Below are 23,835 nucleotides of genomic sequence, written 5' to 3'. Positions count from 1 at the left end.
TTGAAGCCTTTTGCAGTTTGTCTTTACTACTTCTACGATTTACTTTGATGCTTTAGTGATTGTGTTTTGATAAACCTTTATTCTGGTGGTTGCAGTTGCTCTGTGATGTGCTTTAAGCAGCATAAAGGTGAGCATATCATGTCCTAACCTGAATATCCATGAATGGACTCCCAGAATTGTATGTCAGATTAATCTTCAAAAAAATATATTTGCTTTAGGTGGTCCCTAAATTTTGTAATCTGATATTTTCTTTTTTAGAAAAAGGACCAATAAATTTTGTTATGTTGTTTTAGGGTATTACCAATGGAAGCTAGAAACCCTCAATATAAGAGGAATTATGTGACCTTTTACTTTGATAGCTTGACTCCAGATGATTATAATTTTTACAAAAAGGTCAAATAGTGTAACTTATTTTCTCTATGAAACAGTTATATGGCTGTTTAGCAACTAAGTACTGTTCTGAATGGGTTTCAAATGGAACCCTTAGTAAGGCATCATAGAAGTTATTAGTTGTATGTTGCTCCTCAAGTCACTTAGCGACTGCCAATGAATGGTAGAATTGCAACTGATTGTGAAAATACCCTATTGACAAAATAGTGACTAATGTGCAAATGAAAAATGATGGGATGAAACAAAATGTTAAGCTCCATAAAGATGAATAAATTGATTGATTTTTCTTATGTGGGGTCCTTGTAGGACATCAAATACTCATAGGCAATGAATCTAAAACTAACATTAAGTGACAGCCAATTTATATATTATCTACATTTGAACCATGAATATTTTTGTAAGTGAATGACTGATCTTTTCTTTATCTGATTGAATTTAATTGGTTCTATACAAAAGATTTAGAATGCAAAAGAAAAGAATTAATAATGTTTCTTTAAGTTTAGAGGATGGTGTGATGGGATGTAGTTTGGGGACAACAAGGTTTCCCGGGATTTTAATAATATAAAATACTAATATCTGAATTTTTTTTTATGTTAGAAATAGTTTACCTTAACAGAAATACATTATATGGAGCTGCAGATCCAGTTGTATCAGTAGGGTTTACCAGCTAGCAGTGTCAAGATAATATATTTGTGTTTGCAGTTCATAAAGCTACTAGATCATCAGCACAATAGAAATAACTAGTCCCAAGATCCTATTACATTATTGCTGCATTCTGCTATATCACAGTAATAGGTGCCTAAAGGAGGTACAATCAGGTTCGGGTCAATCTCTTTTAAGTCAGACTGGGGATTAATCTTCTCTTTCTTACTGTTTCCTCCAGGACTGGTTTGGTGATCTGCCTTTCTTCCAAATTTTTACCAAGCAGTTCCAACACTCCTTGTGCAGGTTATTCCTCCCTTGTGCGAAGAAGTGAGCAGATTTTATTTCTGTTTTGTAAACAAGGGTGATACCTTCCTTAAATAGTATCATGAAACAATCCTTGGGGATCTCCGAGGCTGCAGATACCTGAAACTTAATAGCTAAATAGGTGAGCGCACTAATGAACTCAATAAGATGTCTTCTTTTGCTCTTAAATACCTCATCATTCCTCTTCTTCCATAGAAACAAAAAGAAATTCATTACAAAGGACAAGCCAAAACTTATTTAAATCAGCATAAAAAGTTTCAACATAACCAGCAAGAATCTCGTGTCAAGAAAAGCCAAGAGTACCATTCCTGTCCACAGGTCGGCCAAAAAACAAAGACTAAATAGAAAGAACATACTTGCATTCAAAGAATAAGTGTTCAAAAGTTTCGGGCATAGAGCAACATTCATAGATTCTAGCGGAAAGCCCATAATTATGCAAGACATGCCCCATAACCAATTTTGTTTAGACTGTGCAACCAGTGAAGGTAGGTCTTTTTGAGTTCAACTGAGTTATGCCATAGATGGTTTAGGATTTTGGTCCACGTAGAGTTCAGCCCAGTCAATTGCCAGGAGGTGTTAAGACAATTATATACCTCTCCCAAGCCAAAAAGCATTGTATATATTTTATCAACTGAGACAGACATCAGTTTGGATTCATCTTTGCACTTAATCCTGTCAATTAAGTTTGTATCCTTTACTATTTTCGTAGGGAACCAGTCTAATTATTTTTTTGTGTGTCATAGGTAAACCAAACTTAGTCCTCAATTGCTCCCAAGAACCCAGTCTACCATTAATCAGGAGATCTTGCATTACCTTAATCCCAAAGGAGTTCCACGTTTCAGTTAAGCAACCTTGGGAGAGACCCAATGGCTTCCCATTTGGGGCAATATTCCACCAGGTGGACCTAATAGGTACAAGATATGGGGGATATTTATCCACTGCAGCTTCATTTGAAATCAAATGTCTAACTTGAGACCATGCCTTCCATAGAGTGGTAAAGCCAGCAGAGCCAAAAATTCCACCCTCAAATTGGTCGAACAAAATATCTTGAATGTGCAGAGAGTACCACTATTTATCTTTTTTGGGTTGTATGATGCCAAGTTACTTTTTAACAAGAATTTCTAGGGTTCATCTCCCTCAATTGCATTAAATCCATCTAGATGCTAGAGCAATCCCTTGTATTCTTAGATCTTTTAAGCCAAGACCTCCCTGGTTTTTTGAAAGACAACACCAGGTCCAATTTACATTGTCTCTTTTTATTGCCCTTACAATCTGACCACAAGAATTCCTTAGGATCTTTTGAATTTTACCAAATTGGTCATTAGCAAATAGCCATCCCAAGGAATGAAAGACAGCATGAGATGCAATGACTTTTTGAACAACTTGAATTCTGCCTGTAACAGAGAGTAAGTGTGAGCGTGGTTGCCATTTTTGGTGTTTCTTCTCAATTTTTTGAAGACCCACTCCCGCATGATTTTTAGAGAGGGGGAGACAGCAAAGGGGATACCCAAGTATCTCACCACCTTGTGGGGGTCAGACCAACCCCACCCCTTCTTTACCAGCCAACTGGGAGGTCTTGAGACCAGCCAATTACAATGGACTTATGAGGGGCAATCTTGGAACTTGAAGCAGCACAAAGTACCTTTAGCCTCTTAATGGTGTTATCAAAGTTGGCTTCAGAGAGTTCAATGAAGAGAGCAGTGTAATCTGTAAATTGCGCATTCAAAAGCAACTTCTGATTAGGAAGCCTGATGCCATTGATAGGGGGGGATGTTAGGTCAGATTTGAGAAGGTAGTGTAGAGCATCAGCAGAAATAACAAACAAAGCAGGGGCAATTGGGAAGCCCTGTTTGATTGATCTTTGGAGAATGATCAGATTAGCGAGTTCACCATTAACATCAACTACAGTAGCAGAATCATTGAAGAGGCTATTAATCAACTTACAGAAATTTAGGAGGGAAACCAAAGGCGTGAAGCATATCTAGCATAAAAGGTCGTTCAATCCTATCACAGGCCTTTTCAAAATCTAAAAGAATCATTGCCACATTCTGATTGTCATGTTTGGCCCAATTCATTCCCTCCCAGCTTGTAATGAGATTCTCCAAAATGCACCTCCCTTAAATAAAGCCTGTTTGGGTGACTGACACAACTTTCCCAAGAATGTCTATTAATCTGCCAGCAGGGGTTTTGGCTACAATCTTATATGAAACATTCAAGTGGGTGATGTGCCTCCAGTTCTTTAAAGTGTTTTATCCCCTCTTTGGGGATCAGTTTTATAATCCCCTTATTTACATTATGTCCTAAGGAGTTATTCTGAAAAGCAACAGTGTAGACTTCAAGCAACTCAGACCCAATCCATTTAACATTAGCTTTGTAAAACTCTGTTGTAATCCCATCTGCTCTAGGAGACTTACCATTAGCTAGGGACCTAATAGTAGTTTCAATTTCTTGCAGAGAGATGTCCATATCAAGGATCTTAGCATCCTCCTTACTGACCTTATTTGGAATCATTTTAAGACAATTCCCTGGCCTCAATGGCTTCCTATTTTGTTTTTGAGGAGAATAACTGCTAAAAGGAGTGAAAAGCCTCTTTCATAAAAGTAGGGTCATCAAAGAGATTTACATTGTCCATGATTGGCCATATTGCCTCTTTGTCTTGTTTATATTTGATTAAATTGAAAAATTACTTGGACCCCTTATCACCTTCATGAAGCCAAATCATCTTGGCTCTAATCTTTTGACCTTGAAATATGTAATTTTGCAGTTTTCTGAGAAGAGATTTGGTTCTAATAAGGCTAGCCTCCAATTGGTTATTAGGACTGCAGTCTTGTAGTTGACCTTCAAGAAAAAGCAACTTTTGATGCAGCAGGTTACCTATCTTGTTTCTATCCAGTCTTTTTCTCACCTACCACTTCAAAGAGTTTTCTTCATACAGACACCAGGGAATCCCACATCTGAATATGATAAGGTTTTTAGTCAGGGCTTTGAATAGAGCAATAGCTGTTCTAATGCCACCAAGGTAGTCCTGGTCATGAAGCAAGGAATAGTTCAACTTGAAGTAGCAGGGCCTGGGAGGCTTGAGGGCCGAGGCGACAGGTCCAAAGCAGGCAGAGGTTTAAATGGGAGAGTGATCAGACATTGAAGTGGGGACAACATATACAGGGTTCTCACCATAGGTCCCTGTGAAATATATATGATTCCTATTTCCATAAAATCTATCCAACTGGTGATATATCCTCTTATTCATGGACTGATTATTACACCAAGTGTACCAAATGGAGAGAGATTAAGCCTTCCCATTCTCCAAGGTGTCTGCTGAATTCAGTTTTCTTTTCATTTTGGTCTAGAAAAATGTCTCATCCCCTTTCCATAAAAAGTCCTTGCCACTTTTTTTTGTCAGATTTGTATTCAATCTTGTTAAAGTCCCCATTGCAAATCCAAGGGTTTTTAGGGAGATTATCAGCCATCTAGTTCAACAGGTCAGACCTTTACCCATAATCATTTGAGACATAAAGAGAGCATAGCCCCAAAACATTTGAACCAAAGGTCAAAGAGGCCCATACTAGTCTATTATATGGGAAAGAGCCCCATTGAGAAACATTTTTATGCCATTTGGGGTGTATGAGGATAGCGGTAACCCTTTTGCCTTTTGCATGGACTGAGATAATCATTTTAGCATTTCTCCAAATGAAGTTTAGGACATTCTTTGCTTGGAATCCAACCACCTTGACCTCTTGTAGGCATGCAAAGTCTAGATACGGTCTATTACTGCAAAAAGCTCTAACCGTATACTTCCTATCAACAGACTCCAGACCCTAACATTCCAGCTGTAAATGTTAAAATTCATTAAGGGTTAGGGGGAGGAGTATTCTTCTGATTCTTATACAATCTATCAAACAAAGTTCCCAGACTCGGACTCGGCTCTGACTTGGCAAGGCTGACTCGACTCGTGACTCGGCTCGGACTCGGCAATGACTCGGCAACAACTCGGCAAAATAAGAAAACCCTTGAAATTTAGAGATTTTTAACGATTTAAAACTTGTTTCATACACCCATTATTGAATTAAGCTTAAAGACACTATAACATCATCAAATAGAAGCTAATTTGATCACATACATAAACATACATCCATCACATGCGTAGAAATGTAAATTGTAGTTGAAGGAATTAGAAAACATAGATATATAGAGTTATAAATGTTGTCCAATATATATAAAATCCATGACTTCAAATGTTCCCAAACATATATGTAACTCTAAAGTGTAAACAAAAACAAGTCTATGGCTTAGGCTCTGGCTCAGCCTCGTCTATCTGCCTCCTAGAAAGGCGTCTAAGGTAGGTCCTGGATGACTGAGTAGCCATAGTCTCTGCCTGTGATGTGCCAGTCTGAGCAGCCATAGGTGTTGTGCCTAATCGTGCTCTATCCTCCTCCTCTGCCATAGCCACAGCCTCAGCCTTTCTGTCTGCTTGGTCAACCCACTCAAGGTCCTCATTAGTGAAGACTGGATCGGTGGACTCAGTGAGCCAATCGGACTGTAGTGTTGCCCCAATGTGATTTGTGCAAGCTTTTTACCTCTTCCTCTCAGCTGGTTGCAAAACTATGGCTTCCTATTTTTCCAGTGTTCCACGGGCGTTGGGGACGAGGGGACGCGTTTCCAGGACGGGGGGACCAAGGGCCTAAGTTTGGGGACGGCAGGGGGACGACGACGGGGGGTTGGCGGGGTGGTGGTGCTGATATAGTTATACATATACATATAGTACTTGAAAAACTAGTTTTGAAAAGATGTATGACACTATTACAGTATAAGAATTACATTGTCAAATGAGACTATAGGAAATTTGAAATACTAAATCTAAATACCAATTACCAAGATTTCTAAGTTGTGTTGTTATATGGAGCCTAATCAGACTCGTAGGTTAGATTTTCCCTACTTCTATCGGCGCGGTTTCCCCCTATATTTTTCAACGGGGGTTTGGGGGCAGCGCCCCCAAGTTGGGGTCAAGGGGCAGCGCCCCTTGCGCGTTCCCTATCGCGATACAGGGCGGGGTCGAGGGGCAGCGCCCCGCGAGGCCAAAAAATCATTAAAAAATGTTATGTTTTTTTTTTGTTTTTTTTACTGCACTGTTTTAAGTGACTCTGGCCGGGTCATGACCCTCAGACTCGGTGAGTCAGGGAGTGACTCGCTGAGTCGGCGAGTTAGGCGAGTCACGCCCCCTGACCCGTCCGAGCCCGGGTCAGGGTCACCGTGACCCGGCAGGGGTCACTCGGCCCGTTGACTCGCGTGACTCGCCGCGAGTCACGGAACTTTGCTATCAAAACACTCTGGTATCTTATCTTCCTTTCTATTTTTTGTCACTTTCTGTCTAAGCCTAAGTCAGAAGTAGTAGGTCTATCATTAAGTTTCCTCTTTTTATTATCCTCCTCGGAAAATGACACTTTTGGCAGAGGAAGTTTTTGTTTGTCTCAGGACTTGCACACAGTGAATTTTAGAAGGACATCACAATTTCCTTGCCATAGGCTTCATTGCCCAGTTTGAGATTAGAGTGGTTGACTGGGGCTTCTTTTACCACTCCAAATTCAGAGATTTTCATGATTTGTCTGATTTTTTTTCTTCCTGAACGGAGTCTAAGGCTAATTGTTGAGCATTCTTAGGGCTATGGGAGAAGGTAATCGTTTGTTTTGATGTTGCCCTTGAGGTAGGCTTGGGAGCAGTTGAGCTCTTAGCATGGATGACCTCAAGTTCACCATCAAATAGGGGATCTACTAGTGACAACTGAATCTTTTTTGTTATAGGAATATCATCTGTTTTCCCCTCATTAAGGGCATTTCCTATGTCCTCGAGGTGTTTGTTATTTCTTTTAGTGGAATCCATAACATGGATAGATTTATCTTCCATTGATTGGGGGTTATTACCCTCATGTTTTTCCTCGTTAGGCTGAAAAGCCCCTACTAGTTTAGACTTGGCTTTAGGAGAGTCCTTTCTAAGGTAACCATTTCTCTTGCAAAGAAAACAAGAGTTTAAAGAATCAAGCACCTCAATTTCGTAGACAATTGTTCTATTGTCATTTTGTAAATACACTAAGGAATTTTTGCATCCGACACCAAAGAAATGATAACCCTAGCATTGAGGTGAGGGATAGTACCCTCAACTCCTTTATTTGCATAACATTACCAATGGGTTTTAAAATATTAGGAATGAATTTCCATAGGTGGGGTGGAACATTTTCTGTTTTTAACTGATAGGGAACAGACCTAGCCACTACTTCAAATTATCCTTCAGAGACCATGGAAGGGCTCTGAACATAGATTGCCCAATATTTTAGAATTCTTTTTTAACTACCCTGTCGCATTCCATGGTTTTTGAAGAAAACCACAAATAAACCTTTCCGAATCATCCTACAAAAGGATACATGAATAGCCATTTTCTTTCCCCAAATAGAGGCAATCCAATCATCAATTTTTTTTGAAGGAAGGCCAGAAATTGGAATCCAGACAGAAAAAACACAACAATATTTCTTAGTTTTGATTTCTCTGTTTTCAAAGCTTTTACCATGTCTTCGTTAGGAGAAATAGAGAGGATTTTGGGTGTGGAAGACATCTTACCATTTTCTCGTCTATTATTTCCTCCAATGAAGCCTCCATCTTCCACTCTATCTACTCTGGTCCTCAAAAATTCATCTCTTCTCACTTTTGGACCCTTGGCCACCTGAATTCGTCTGTGGCTAGCAAGAAAAGTAGCAGAAGGTGGACAGACCTTGTTGACGGCGACTGAGTTTAGTACACTCTTGTATGTTTGTCTTAATGAATTACCACTTCTTGAAACTACCCATTAATGCTAACTTGTGGGATTTTATTAATTCTAGCCTTATCAAGCACCTCCTTGTTCATATAGGCTCTGTCTCCCATTAGCCAGTTGGTTTAGGAGAAGAAAATATGCTGCGGGTGTAGTACGACCTGAGTAAATGGAGGAATTAAACCAACTTTAGCTGAGGGCAGGGAATAAGAATTTTAATGGGAAAGCAAACCATGGCCAATAAGGCAGGAAGAAATATAAAAAAATTCAAATAAGTTCCCGTAGACAATCTCACATGCAACCAAACAAGCACGAGTAAGACATAAATTAAAGCAATCAAAACCAAATCAAGCCAAGCAAAAGTGGACCAAAAAGGAAAGAAGTGGAATAGAGGATCCAATATTGACGAAGAACACAAATCTGAGCTCACTGCAGTGAAAGAAAAGCTCTAGGAAGCAGCAATGGTGGGTGACCATTCAACTTCCACAGAGCTTTGCACTCACCTAAAAGTTATTATTCAATATTTGAATTTTTAAAATACAAATAATTAAAATATAACTTGCTAAGTGAAGCTGAAATTTGAAAAAAGATTAGGATTTAAGGTTGAAGCATTTTCATAGGACAACATTGGGTTTAGGGTTTTAGGTGTACTTTAGGGTGGGCCCCCACCTTTTAGATTTTATTAACTTTTTAGGAGGTCCAAAAACATGTTATGACTTTTTTTCCTCACTCTTTTATAGGTGTAATGTCCCCTATTTATACACTGTCAATTCCCAAGAGCAACATCTATGTTACTACCTTCTATCACTATTAAATGAGTATAACTAACTAATTCTTTGTAATATAACTTATGATGCCATTAAAACCATGCCTAAACCCAAACCAATCTGACCCTATTCCTAGAAGAGGGCTTGGCTGCCTAGGGCGCTTGACACAACCTCCTTAATGTAGCCCAGATTACCGGAACTCAGTCCATTCACCCTTGGGGCCTGCAGCCCAGATTTCAGGAGGAGTCCTTTCACCCTTGGGGCTTTCTATTGAAGTGGTTTTACTCTGCCCTTTCCTAGCACCCATCTCCCTTGGGGAATAGAAGAATCAGAATAGATTAAGTACTGAGACTGTGAATATATTTGTCTTTCAATTATTATGAATTTATATTAAGTATGACTGTCATACATATTGCAGTCTATATTATTAATATTACTACTAAATTCTGCAGAAGAATATTATTAGGCTGCATATATTAAGCACATCCCCATGCATACCACCAAGAACAAGGATGTTACTGCCTGTAACTTAATAACAATTCTGATCTGATCTGATCAATGATGATGTCAGTGGATGCTTTTGATTCTTTTCCTTTATATCTCTCAATGTGAGGGAGAGGTGACACCTCTTCATCATGTATGCCCTTTGGCAAGAGACACACCCTTTCACCATAAGCAACTCTTCATTATTTCTGCCCTTTGAAAGGGACACAACCTTCACAATCAGATCTGCACTTCTTATTTAAATCAGACCTGCACTTCCCATTCCCAAATTATGCCCCCTTCAAATGAAGTTCTCTTCTCCCTTTTATATCTCATATTTGAGGGAGTGACAACTTTTCATTTTATGTCTTTTGACTATTCATTAACTTAATTAAATCTTAATTATATTCTTTTGTATTTTAATTTAACTCTTTAATATATTAATTTTATTATTTATTATTAAATTCTATTTCAAAGTGGAGACTTCACAATAGGAAAGTGCTAAAGGGGCTGCCATGACATCTATATATCACTTGGTTGTATTGGGGACCAAGGTGTCCCAAAAAATGGAGGTGTTCCAAAAAGGTGCAAAATTGAAAGGGGTTAAGAGGGCAGGTTAGCTCGTCCTTGCCGCCTAATCCTTGAAACCTCTATTATTGGATTTTGCCAAAACCCATCTTGTAGCTAAATTGGTAGGGATTGGGTATGGATCCTTGCTTGAGAATCCACAAGCCCAGGTAGAACCCTAGGCCAACATGGGTGAATCCAAGAAGAGCATGTCTCTATCCCAAACATAGAAAATTCATTTAGAAAAAAACATAAAAATTAAAAAGAGACCCCGATGAACCTATAATGTGAAATCCAATGTCACTAACAATGCACAAAACAAAAGATACATTCTTACCTCTTATTCATCACTCCTAAAATCTCCATTTCGACCCATTGATTAGGTCTGCTAGTTTTCTTTGTGTTCAAACATCATGCTTTGCAATTCTTATGCATCAAGGAGTTAGAAAGGTGCCAAGCAGATTATAGACCTTGCATAAGGGAGAATCTCCATTCAAGGTAAGTTATTAATTTTTTTTTTATTCCAAGCTCCGGAAGATTTTATTTTCAAAAATATTTTATTATTGTTTATAATCTCTTATCCATTTTCTCATCAAGTGATGGTAGACTAGGGCTACCTTAATTTTATTTTTTGATCTGTTTTTTTCGAATTTTAAATCATGTAGATACATGTATAGAGTCTAGAATGGTGTGGAGTTTTAGAGTTGTGAGCTAAGGTTTGGCTAGGGATTTCAAAACATACCATTTTTCACTGCATTGGTGACACATGACAATTATTGAGTAGCTTCTTGAAGGTGAGGATTATCTTTTCAGCACTATAAAATGATTTCCATATTGAGTACATGTGATGCCCCCATCTAAACAATCAAAAACATGATAATGCCCGCTCTAAAATAAAATTTAATAATACAATTAAAACATAAAAATATATATATATATATATAACTAACTAAATAAATGAATAGAATGAACTAAATAAATCTTAATAATAATAATAAACAAGATTTAATATATAATTTATATTTATTAAATATTAATATAAATTTCATATTTATCAAATATAAATTATCAAATATCAGTGGCTATCTGCATAAAGAATTGGATAGCAATGAAAGAGTAATAAAGGCAAAACACATATGGAACCTAAACGAAGACATATGGCCAGCCACGTAAGCAATATCAAAAAGTAAATTAGGCCAGAGGGAAGATTATAATCCCTTCGCTCATAGTAAAATTCCGCACAAAGAAACAAATGCAGATCGGTGGAGTATCGAAAAGTATTGGGAAGTAAAAGTCTACGGAATTATAAAAGGTAAGATGTAACGTATACATATACGATGATCACACAAGAATATCATCGACCAAGGCAAGAATAATAGACAATGCTTGGTATAAGAAACACGATAATACCCAGCCAAACATCAGAAATAAATATATCCACTGCTATATTGATTGGAAAGAGAAGACCATCCATCTTTGAGGGATACATGATATTGTCGAAACATAAATTATATTCATTGATAAGTGGACCAGTTATATTAATCACCGGAAGATTAATTATACATGAGTGGTTAACATAAGATGGATGCAACGGATAGCATTAATTATCAAGGTTACGATTAGTATGTGTTAGGAAGGAAGGTAATCACAAAGAGAGATGAGACATGCCTTATCCACGTAACTTCTCATCCTAAGTGCATGGTATAAGAGGGTATTCACAATCTCTTTATTCATCATCAATTACTTTCTGATTCTTTTACAACCTTATTGGGTCAAGGGAAGAAAAACGAGAAGATTAATTCAGAACTGTCATAAAGTTTACAGATAGCAACTTCCTTGTTAGTGGTATGCATGGGATGTGTTTAATAAGTATGTTTAATTAATGAAGTCTGATAATATCTTTATGCAGAATTTGAATAATAATATTAACATAGACTGAAATAGGCACTACGGTAATACATAATTTCATGAGTGGCAGACCAGATCTGACATGTGTCAGTTCTGTTTACCATTACCAGCCATTAAATATATTAATAACTAATAATGTTTTACCAGTGGCAGTATTAATAATTGATATAATAGGTTATCAGTAAATACATAAACCATAGGTAATATTATTTAATTCATTTATTTGTTTATGTATATTTATATACTCAAATCAGAATAAGGAATAAAATAAAGATTAGAAGTGTAGATATTGATATAATAATAGATATTAGTACAGTAATTATAATATATATATATATATATATATATATATATCAATTCAATATCAGGAAAAATATTATGTTATCATTGATTTTTATTTATGTTAAGATAGATTGTCTCCTACTCAAGTTAGTTTTAAGTCAAAATGTATAGAAATAGATTAATTATGGTTAAACAGGTTAGTTTTTACACCACAAGAATATATATGTGTGTGGACGTGTGTGCCACACACACACATATATGTTTATAATGGATCTGTCTCTTTGATAGAGTGATAGTTTTATAATAATATTGTCTCATGTATACGTACCAATATATATATATATATATATATGTAGGATATATGTGTGTATGTAGAATCAATAATAGTAATTAAAAAATATGTAGAGGCAGGCATAAATTATAGATTAAAAATGATAATGAAATATAAAATGTTATATGAATAATAATGATTTGTCTATGTGATGGAGGCTATTGGGAGAAAATCCTTTTAGCCTAATTCGGGATTTTGATAATCCCTGGTAGGTAGTATATACTGAGTACTCATATGCATAAATGTTAAAGGCTTGGGTGTCAAAATCTCACCCAAGAAGAGACGGATCTTGGCGGTCTTCTCTGGTAGACTTGGATGATAAGATGTATCATCCAAGGCAAGGAATTGATCATATATGATGATCTTCCTTGGTAGGCTTGGATGTAAGATGCTACATCCAAGACGGGAGTCAAATTATCCATCGATTTCCCTGGTAAGGCTTGGAACCATGATGGGTTCCAAGAAGGCAGGCATTACAACCGCCTAAGGACATATCCCAACACTTCATTCGTATCCTTTTTATTACCTAAGAATTGAGATTAGTTTTAATTAAGTAATTGAAGTTTAATTGTAAATTAGATTGGTAATATATATTTTGTTGCATTCTAACAGTCTGTTTTGCAGGAAAGTGATCTCTAACTAGCAGGGACATTACAGTACAGTAGCTCCCATAGATGGGTGATAGTCCCACTTGTGTTATATTTCTATCCAAGGAATCAAAGCTTGTCATGGGCCAACCAAACGTGGGTTTTGAAAGAGACAAATTATATGAAAGAGCAATATGAAGCAGATTGTGTGACTGATATAACTAGATCAAAGTTTCATTCTTTGCCCCAGAAATGATCCTAAAAGCCACCTATTGGGTTATCCTTGATTTCTTCAAAAGCGGGCTGCCACACATCCATTTTTTGTGCTATTGCATTCAAAAGAAAACAATGCCCATCTCTTTCATGCAGAAGGACAAAATATGTAGGCCCATTAGAAAGGACATCCCATGATGAGGTAAGGAACAATGCAAATAAGCATATTGTGTGTTATATTTATGCCAGTGGGCTTCCTTTCAACCTCGTAGGATCACCATATTGGTAGGAAATGGTGAGGGGGATAAATTTGACATTTATAGGGTTGTAAGTTATGAAAAGATATGCACTAGCTTATTGATCAAGTCAACAAAACTTGTAGATACTTTATTGTAGTCCATTAAGTAATTCATGGGCCAAAATGTAGTTGTCCATTGTTTCTGATGAATAGAATAATTTCAAAAATAGGTCCTTAATTATGTCATTGTGTTGGCCCTAAAAGAGTAGTGTATTTTAGTGCAATTCATTGTGAAGGGTAGGTAAAGGAGGCAAACTTAATTACAAATATGTTCATAGTCTATTGAGGTGGTTGAGTTTCAAAACATTCCCCAAGTCTTAATGAACAATGTTATATATTGTAGAACAATGGATGGGTTGATTGAGATGAGATAATGAACACATATTTTGGACACTATTTGTTGTTCACTAGCTCAACTAGGTGAGCAAAGTTTGGCAGACAAATTAAGTGCCTGAAACAACTCTGCATGAGCAGTGATGAGATCCATATGTTTTTGAGTAATCTTCATATGTCACAAGCCATCTCTAGGTCCTCAAAGTCAAGAGCTGTTGAAATCAAGTAACTTTACGAATTTCAACATGCTGTTTTTGATCTACTGCAGTTTTAAAATTTGAAATTTTAATCTACACTTCTAATTTTACATCTACTTTGAGTATTTAAACTAAAAATAAAGAAAATAAAGTAAATAATTTGAGTATTTACTGTTTAGACATCTGAGACTTACTATTTACCCACGTGCATTCATAATCTAGTCTACAAGGGAAGATGCACATTAGGAATTGACTCTCTTGATTTTGAGGACCATATACTTTGGATCTTAGGGAGGACACAAAGTCACATGCCACATCTACCTTTCTGTGCTGCTTGATGAAGATACATTTCCATGATTGCTCAGTATTTTAGTTTTGAATATCTTTATGGTAGATGTTCTGAAGGTTAAATTTATATAAAAATCCCTAGCCTAATTAACCGAGCCATCGATTGATGCATGTTCAAGTAAACAATTTTCTTAATTGATATCGTTGACAGTTCTAGAATGCATGGTTGTTGTAATTCCTTTATGAAATGTGTTTTTAACTAAAGCCTTATAATAAATTGCCGTTTTTATTGTTAAGTTTAAATTTGTTTTCAAGGTGAAGTTTAGGAGTGCTGTATCAAAGAGTGAAATATTTTATAGATTTTTTTTCAATGAAATGCTGCTTTTGAGATGTCAAAATCTTCAAGAATCCTGGTCATTAATAGCCATTTTTAATTTATCTGATTGGTATGGGCACAAATATTTTCATTTACTTAGTCTAGTCTTCTTTGGATTATATGTATTGTTTCGTTTTCTGTATCTAAAATACACTAGTATGTCATGAACAGAAGTGCCATGCTCAAGGGAGGTGCCTTCTATACAAGTTAATCGTGAGTGCTTCAACTTTAACTTTTTTTCCTTTCTTGAACTTCCTTTTACGAATATTTTCTATAACTTTTTTGAATCATTTATTTTGTCATTTGCCATTATAGATGAAATAAATATTTTTAGGTGAATTTGGTTGTCAATTTTAATGCTATTGATTTGATGAACTACTGCAATACAAAGTCTACAATATCTACCAATCTGTATTCAACTCATAATATATATTTATATATATACAAAATTACGTAAGTTGGCTTGAACAATTTCAGCTGCAAGTAAGAATAAAGGTATCATTTGTCCCCATTTAAGTTTCTATAAATCATTTGTTCATGATTTTTTACAATATTTTGCATGTTTCAAATTTCAAGAATGCTATTTTTTAAGATAAATAGATAGCAACTTACTAAAGATCTACTCTAAAAACAGTTTTCTTGAACATAAAGCAAGCCTTAAATAATTAAGTGTCTAATCAAGAAATCTTCAAGTGGACTGCTATTTTTGCATCATACGTTTCGTCTCCAAAGAAGATATTTTTTGGGAAGCTTGACTAGATCAAAATTCATCAACCTTGTCGTGAGAAAAACTTCATGCAAACAGCTTGACTAATAATCATCCCTTGTGCAGCTTGGGTCTTATGCAAGGTAGTAGGAACTAGAAAACAACTTTGATCTTCCATAGAGAACATTTGGCATATTGGTGTAATTTTGCATGTTGGTATGAAAGTGCATTCTCTAATGAAGAAAAAAACAGCTTGACTTGTAATCATCCCTTGTGCAACATGGATCTTTATGTAAGGTAGTAGGAATTAGAACACAACTTTGACCTTTAGATGTTTGTGTACTCTCATCTTCCATAGAGAACATTTGATATATTAGTGTAATTTTGCATGTGTTTAGTATAAGAGTATGGTCTTCCTTAGGAAAAAATCTTTTATCCATCACAAAAAAAATGAACAGACCTCACAGAGTAGGCCAATAAATCACCCTTTTCCTGTAACTTAACAATACAGGGGAAGAGATATTGTTGTTCCATTGGTGCTTCCATCCATACTTTCTCCTCCTTTGCTTATTTTTTTCCCTTTTGTAATGTCCCCTTCTCAATGATGTGCTTTCAGTGGTCCATTGGCCTATTTCAGGGACCCGTAGGCTATGTGGAATGAAAAATTAGGGTTTCAAACGTTGGTGCAGCATGAACTTACTATTTTTAGTAAGTTAGGGGTTGACTGTTTGGATGATGCTATCTTACTGAGTTTTCCATGTTCTGTCACTGGGTGCGAAGATTATGTTTTTCGGAGCAGTATTGCATGACTTACCATTTTTAGTAAGTATCAGTTCAAGTGGTTCTATTTATAGAAGGGCAGCTCAAAGATTCAGTTCAGTCCAGTGGATGGTTCGACACTTCAGTCCTCAATTCATTTGGGTTTTGAGCAGTATTTGGCTTGCAGAATGATTTATTAAATATTAACACTACATTCTAAGGTTAATATTTAATTATTATATTTTGGACGACTTTGGGAAATACAAGTTTATTTTATTTAGGTGATTTTATCAATTTTTCCTAAGTCAATGGCATAAGAGAAATATAACTTATTTCATGAGCATCACTATATGTTTTTAACTTTTGTTTGCAAGTTCTTGTCCTAGGCAAAGTTCGAACTTGCCTAAGGGAAGGGGACGCTATCTTTGAGGGGATTTATTTAATATATTTCAAATGTGTTTGGGCGCCCTTGGGGTGTAGTGAAGCGGCATGTAATTTGGGCGTATTTGGGTGCATTTGCATTTGAATTTGGGAGAGCAAAAAGTTATAAATAAGAGACTTGGGCTCTCATTTAGATCATCTAAAGAATTTGCATTGTTATGCTGCCGAAATGGAGAGCAAAACTGAGCTTCGGAGTTGAGGCTTCCTAGCTATCACACTTTCGTACTTGCAATATAGTACCTAGCTAGTTGGTGTGTTGAGAGTGGATTTTGGTGTTAGGATTTTCAGTTTCAGAGTTTTGGTGAGTTTTCTGTGTTGCTGGTTTGGAGTGGCTGAAGCGGATTTCTGTTCATAGATCTCTGCCTGAGTGTCTGTTTCTTTTGGGTAGAGGCTTGTCGGAAGCGTATTGGAGAGGCAATCATTCCTTTGGAAGGGCGTTTGATTTGGTGTTATTGGAATTTATGAGAGCAAATCGAAATTCCTAGCTGGCCATACCTTTTCTGGAGTTGCCTTGGTTTGCATGCCATCAGTGTGGTGATTTTGGTGCTGGTTTGAGCTTCTTGTTTGTTCACCTTGGTCTTAGCAGTTGTTCGTCTGAGTTTGTGAGGATTTTGGAGCTGATTTGGAAGAGTTGTGTGCATTTTTGTGTTGCTAGCTCATTTCTGGAGATGCCGGTATTTATATCAGAATTGTTGTTTTATGTTTTAACCTGAAATCAGTTTTAGTCTATGATTGAATGTTTGTAGTACTTCATTGTAATCATCTTGTATCATTGGTTAGTAGTACTAACCTCTTATTGAACTTGAAGTGCTCATTGTAATCCCCACTGCATAAGTGGAAGAGCATGCCTGGGCCGCCTTAGTGCTTGTAATTTCATTTGTACTTCTGTCCTCCCACTGAATAAGTGGTGGAGTGGTATTGTCCTCCTGCTGAAATATGCGGTTGAGTGATAGTTTTTGTGTATAAGTCCTCCCGTTGCATAAGCGGTAAAGTGATTTGGTTTTGGTTATGCTTTTGTTCCCTTGGCTGGTTTACCGCCAAGTTCTTGGTCTTCATCCCGCTGAAAATGGAAGGGGCTGGTTTGCCGCCCAGTATTGTACTTGCATTGTGATTTCCAGCAGATTAGTGAGCTAACGAACCCCTTATCACTGTATGCTCTCACCTTCCCACATTGGGCTCTTGGTGATCAGAAAGTGGAAGGGTTACTTTCAGCAGTATTGAGATTATATTTCCTAACTTTAACGGGTGCATTGTAGTATTTGTTGTGATCAAAAAGAAAAAAAAATTAGTGGGAATATTACACCTTTTCATGCTCTTTTGCAGCTTTGCAATCCTATGAATACTTGTAAACATCAAGTGCATGGCAATGCTGTTTGCTACCTCATCAAAATCAGTTTCATATTCAATATACCCTATTATAGAAACACCATTGGGTTCATCTTGTAGAAGATGAGGGTCACCCAAAGTCTCTCAATCTGGATTTGAAATTGCTAATAACTGTGTGAGAATTTGCATTTCTGTATAACTTCTTCTATCACATCTATCAGTTTTGTGGAATCTGCAATGTGTAAACTGGAGGAGGCAGTTCCAAAGCCAATCTTGGTGATGGAACTAGTAAAGGAGACTCACTATTGGTGTTGTGAGGAGGATATTTGTGTTCAAATAATTCGATGCATTAACAAAGGAGAGGATGGCTCCTTAAATAGAATTTACAAGACAATGTTTCTAAAAAGAAACAATTGTTAGCAGGAGTTACAAGTAACGCTAAAGTAGAGACTACCTGATGACTCTAAATAAAAAGAGCTTAAGATGACCATCATAGACTAAATATAGTATTATTTTAATAAGTTGTGGGCCTTTATATTGCTGGATTGGAACATTTCAGGGCATTTGCCTCTTCATGATAGTTAAATTGACAACCTTCTGCAAGAAAGGATCATCAAACTTTGAACAAGTGGCCTTGTTGAGTCCTCCTTTATCATCCTCTTTCAGTGCCAAAATTCTTTAGTTTTATGTTGTCATGCCTTGCTGATTTTCTATTTTGTCAGAGGAGTACTTCAGGCTTGTAGCATTTGTTCAGTGAGATCCCCGCTACATTTGTCAAAGGCCTTGTATATGTGGAAGACTGGTCATGATGCCCGAGCTGTTGAGTTGTAGGGAGTATAATTATTTCCTAATGGCAATAATATTGTCCGACATTAGGGACAAATGTGGATTGTGCTTCTATGATTAACTTTGGGAGTGAAGGTTTCAATCAGAGTTACTGAAATCACAAACTTATGAAATAAATTGCAATTTGGCATAATGCCAGTTTTTTTTGTTTTTACAATTTTTGAACAAAATCAGTCAACCAATATTTGCCCTAGAAAACCACAAATAAATTGTGTGTTTCTTGTCATACCTTGTTTTTCCCAAATTTTTGTCAGTAGCTTTTTAAAATTTTTCCTTACTCCTAATCTGATTTTTTGTCAATTAATTGTAAATAGTTTGCCAACTTATTACTGAGAAAGATTTTTGCCACTATGGTTTTAGGCAAATTAGCCTTTGATTTGGAAAGGATTTTAATATTTTGTGAACCATACTGCAAAGAAGAACAAGTCTATAATTCTCCATCTTGTTGGCTGTGGACTGTTTTTTAAATTAGAGAAAGCTATGATTAGGTTGCAGAACTACAAGTCTACAATCCTAGAATTTTGTCTCACCTTCAGGACCAGGGGTTGTCTTCAAGAAGATCAAGGGGAGCTCATTAATTGATTGAAGGTGGTTGAAGGCCTACTACAAGAGTAGGTAAAATTTCTTGCACTTCAAGCTCAGCTTAAACCTAGGAGGGTGTTCCCAAATGTTTCCTTAACAAGTGTTTTGCTTCAGTTAGATTGTAGCAATTAATAGAAATGAAATGTAGCCATACCCAACTGTACACCTGACCCCAATTTGTAATAACCACCCTCAATTTTTTTTTTATAAATCTGTTAGCTTTCAATTGAAATGAAATGTATAACAACTTGCTTTCCACTTTTTGATCACCCAGATCATAGTAAGGGTAAAGTGAGAGTATTTGGTGTTCAGGATCACAAATAACTAAAAGCAAATTGCTGAAAGGAAAGCATCAGGTGGCGAGCTGATTCATGGGATGCATTTGCAATACAGAAAAGTAAACATGTGCTTATTCAGCAGGAATTACAATGACACTTCCACTTTCATGGGAAATCTTAGGGGCAAATCCACTTTTGGGTGAGAAAGTTTAAACAACTAAAAGTAAATAATAAGTTCCTTCCACTTGTCCAATGGTGGGCTGTAATGTCCCCTACTTGGTTTAGACATGTTTTTGTTGCTGGGAATAATCATTATGTTATGTTGTTATATTATGTTTATGTTGTTGTCGGTAATAATGAGTTACGGCGGTTAGTTAGTTAGCCGGCGGGTAGGTAGTTGGAGTCGCGACGGTTGTGTCGCACCCCTTCGGGTATTATATATTGTGTACCTTTTCTTCGAAGAATCATCATGATAGTCGTGTAAAATGTAATGTTATAAACACTTGATGTACATGGACTGTTGAATTAATACAGAGACTGGTTATTTAATGTATTTCCATTATGTTCTGTGCATTTACTTTCTGCATTTAACCGTTTACCCGAGAGGGCAAACATTTGGCGCCGTTGCCTAGATGTACTCGGGAATGGAAGACACGGATGGCACACAGACACAATGGGCCTACCTGTTGGTGAAATAAACCCAGAGGCTGACGACGTCCGAACAGAACTTTACACAGGAGAAGACACGTCAACGCGAGAATTTTCAATTTTGCTCCAGGTAGCCATTCAGACCTACGTCCGACGAGAGGCGGCGGAGGCAGAAATCCCACCAAGTGCCATGTGGACAGCGCTAGAGGTTAGCTCAGCAGTAAACCGGTTGATGAACCACCTCCCCCGGTTGCTTGCACAGGCATCGCTGGCACAACAGGCCCGCCTGGAGGAGATTGCCCAGGAAGAGCGACGACAACAAATTCTGCAACTCTACGAAGAGAACAACCGATGGGAAACGGAACGAGATGGCGCCAGGCCAGGAGGAAATTGAACCTTGTAATAATCCCGACACACTGCTGATATAAATTGTGGCCGAAAGGCAAAATAAAAATAAAAATAATAAAAGTTTTTTTGTGTACATGGCGTGTGTTTGCTGTGTATGGAAGTGACTTATGCCCAATAGACTAAATAAGGACAAAAATAAAAAGATACAGAGTGATGAATGGGAAGTGGCACAAACCGCGTTGAATCTCAGACAACAGATAGAATGAAGGCGTAGGCTAAGGCTGCTTGCTGAAGGATGACCGGCTGAGGGGTTGCCCGAAGGGAACCCAGGAGGTGTCATGGAGGTTGTGGAGGGAGAGATAGACGGAGAGAATTACACTGTCGTAGGGTTGCCCGAAGGGAATGGAGAAGGAGTCATGGAGGGTGCCGAAGGAGAACTCTATAGTTCGCCAGAATACCACCGTAGGGTAAGAAGTCGGGAAGAGTTGGTGGAACAAACAAGGCGAAGTCTAAACCTGATCGACGCTACCAGAGACTTGCTAAAGAATTTGTCCATTTCGGAGGACAACTGGAGGGAGATAGCGGAAGGTGACGGTACAACCGAAGGTGCCGAGGGAGCACAAGGGTACCGTACGAGAGGCAATTTGTTCGGTTCGGTGTCAACAACTTTTTCCGGAGGACCCACGAGTGGAGGTTCAGTTGCAGGAGGCGAAGGATCGCCAAGTACAAGCACACAAGGAATTAGAGGAGCGAGACTCAGCGGTGGGATGGCGAGTAAACAAAAATTGCCAAAGTTCACAGGGGAGGGCAAGGAAGACCCCTTACGGCACTGTCGTACATGTGAAACCATTTGGTCCGCCAATGGAGTAACAGACCAGGATGACTAGGTACAGCAGGTCCCAGCCACGTTATGAGGAGTTGCCATAGATTGGTACTCCGATGTGGACAAGCAAAAAGTGGCCACGTGGGCCAATCTACAGAAGGAATTCACGGGGGAGTTTCGGTTGCTCCGTGATGACAATGAAATTGTAACGGAGATATACAGTACCAAACAAGGTACCAGGGAGACAGTACAGGCATACAGTCGGAAGCTGAAAGAACTCTTGGGTAAAATGGAAAGCGAACCCGCAGATGGATTGAAGAAACGATGGTTCGTTAAAGGGTTGAAATCCTCCCTATGGAGGAAGATGAAAATTGTACCCCCAACGTCATATGACAACGCTTATAATAGGGTGATGGACCTGGAGAGCGAACACAAAACATCAAAGAAGAAGAAAAGTAATAAATCCTCATCTGAGGACGATGACTCTTCATAGGAAAGCAGCAGCAACGACGAGGCTGGCAAACGGGTGCAAGCGCTCCAGAAAGACATGGAGCGAATGAGAAAGGAATTCAAAATAATGAGAAGCACTGGTCGGAACGAAGGGGACATATGGTCCACTGAGTGCAAAGAGGAAGGGCACACAAAGGGTACTTGCCAAAAGAAGGCATTCTGCAAGATTTGCCAAGTGATGGGACACTCCACCAAGGAGTGCCCATGCAACATGCAAACCCGAAGTACGCAAATGAACCAGGTGCTGTTCACGGAGCAGGCCACAACATCCGCACCAGCGGGTATCGGCCAACATACTAACACAACGGCATCATCTGGAGGATACTGGGACAACAGATGCGGCGGCGGCGGAAGGAATAGCAACAATAACAATAACGGAAGCCGTATCCAGTATGACGCCAAGGGCCGGCCAATTATCCAATGTAGGGCTTGTAATCAGTGGGGGCACTTCGCCTGTGATTGCACGAAGGAAGCCACCCCTCAGCACCTCTATCGTTGGTGTGGGCCAGGCGACCATGAGGACGCAAATTGCCCGCAGGCAGGGGTTAATCTCCTCAACATTGAGAAGGATGAGAAGACTGGTGAGAAAGAAGTACTGGTGATCACCCGCGCCCAGACGAAAAAAGCCATTTATCCCGACCCCCGTACGGAGGAGAGATTACGGGAGGCAAAGGCCAATATTGAACGTGAGATGACGACCGAACGACGGGACAACGAGGTGGCGAGTACATCATTCCGTACGGAAGCGAAAAATAACATCATTGGGCAAATCTTGTAGATAGAGGTGTCGATAAAGGTAAAAGACCTTCTAGACTCTATGCCACAATTGAGGACTGCCATCCTCACCAATGTGCAAAGCACCGCATTGTCGAGTGCACCACAGGTAGGGGTTCCCGCCATCGCATTGTCGAGTGCACCACAGGTAGGGGTTCCCGCCACCGCATCGTCGAGTGCACCACAGGTAGGGGTTCCCGCCACCGCATCGTCGAGTGCACCACAGGTAGGGGTTCCCGCCACCACTTCAAAGAGTACACCACAGGTGGAGGTTTCCGTTAGCCCTTCGACTGACCCGATGTTACTAGCCTTGAGCAGTGGTAGACACCCAGCTGTGGTAGAAATGGGTATCCGTGGGACCATTCTGAAGGACACCATTGTGGACGGGGGATCTGGGGTGAATGTACTACCAGAAGAAACATGGAAGCAGCTGGGGAAGCCCACCCTGTGGCCACCCACATTCAACCTGGTGGGAGCGGACCAACACGGCATTAAGCCACTCGGCCTATTGATGGCCCAGCAAGTGACAATTGGTACACAACCATTCTTGTTAGATTTCGTGGTTATTCCCTTGAAGAAGAAAGGCTATGACGCCATCCTGGGGAGAGCGTGGTTGATCAACGCAAGGGTAAACCACAACTGGAAGAAAAATACACTTTCCATGGAGAAGGGAGGGCGGAAATATACCATTGACCTACACACCCAAGATGTCGGCGAAGAGCTCGCCTCTTCCGACTCGGACTCAGAGGACTCTAATAAAGGGGAAGGGGGTCTCGATGAAAGCAAGGGCAAGAATGCGATGGAGTCGAACAGTGAAGGGGTGCTCAAATTGGAGGGATGTTCTGAAGATGAGGTATGCTCACTTAACGGGCTCTTCCACTGGCAAATGGAGGATTACGAAATGTTCCAAAGCTACAGGCTCGAAGTAGAGGAACCAGAGCAACCAACAGAGGTGTACCTGCCGGAATACAAAGAATATTGGAAGGGAGACGCCCCAAACCTTGGCGACG

General features: G+C 38.7%; 1 protein-coding gene across 4 annotated transcripts in view; it reads left to right on the top strand.

Annotated features, from left to right (window-relative positions):
* LOC131070317 (uncharacterized) overlaps nt 1–23,835 on the top strand; it is a 182,963-nt gene that overhangs the window by 96,328 nt on the left and 62,800 nt on the right. For all 4 annotated transcript variants that reach the window (XM_058005824.2, XM_058005825.2, XM_058005826.2 and 1 more), the window contains 2 exons: nt 96–127; nt 14,956–14,997. In XM_058005824.2, coding sequence (XP_057861807.1) covers nt 96–127; nt 14,956–14,997 — 74 coding nt within the window. The remainder of the gene's footprint in view (nt 1–95; nt 128–14,955; nt 14,998–23,835) is intronic.

The sequence above is a fragment of the Cryptomeria japonica genome, chromosome 1 (genome assembly GCF_030272615.1).
Source record: "Cryptomeria japonica chromosome 1, Sugi_1.0, whole genome shotgun sequence".
NCBI lineage: Eukaryota > Viridiplantae > Streptophyta > Pinopsida > Cupressales > Cupressaceae > Cryptomeria > Cryptomeria japonica.
This window is presented reverse-complemented; position numbering and strand designations above follow the sequence as displayed.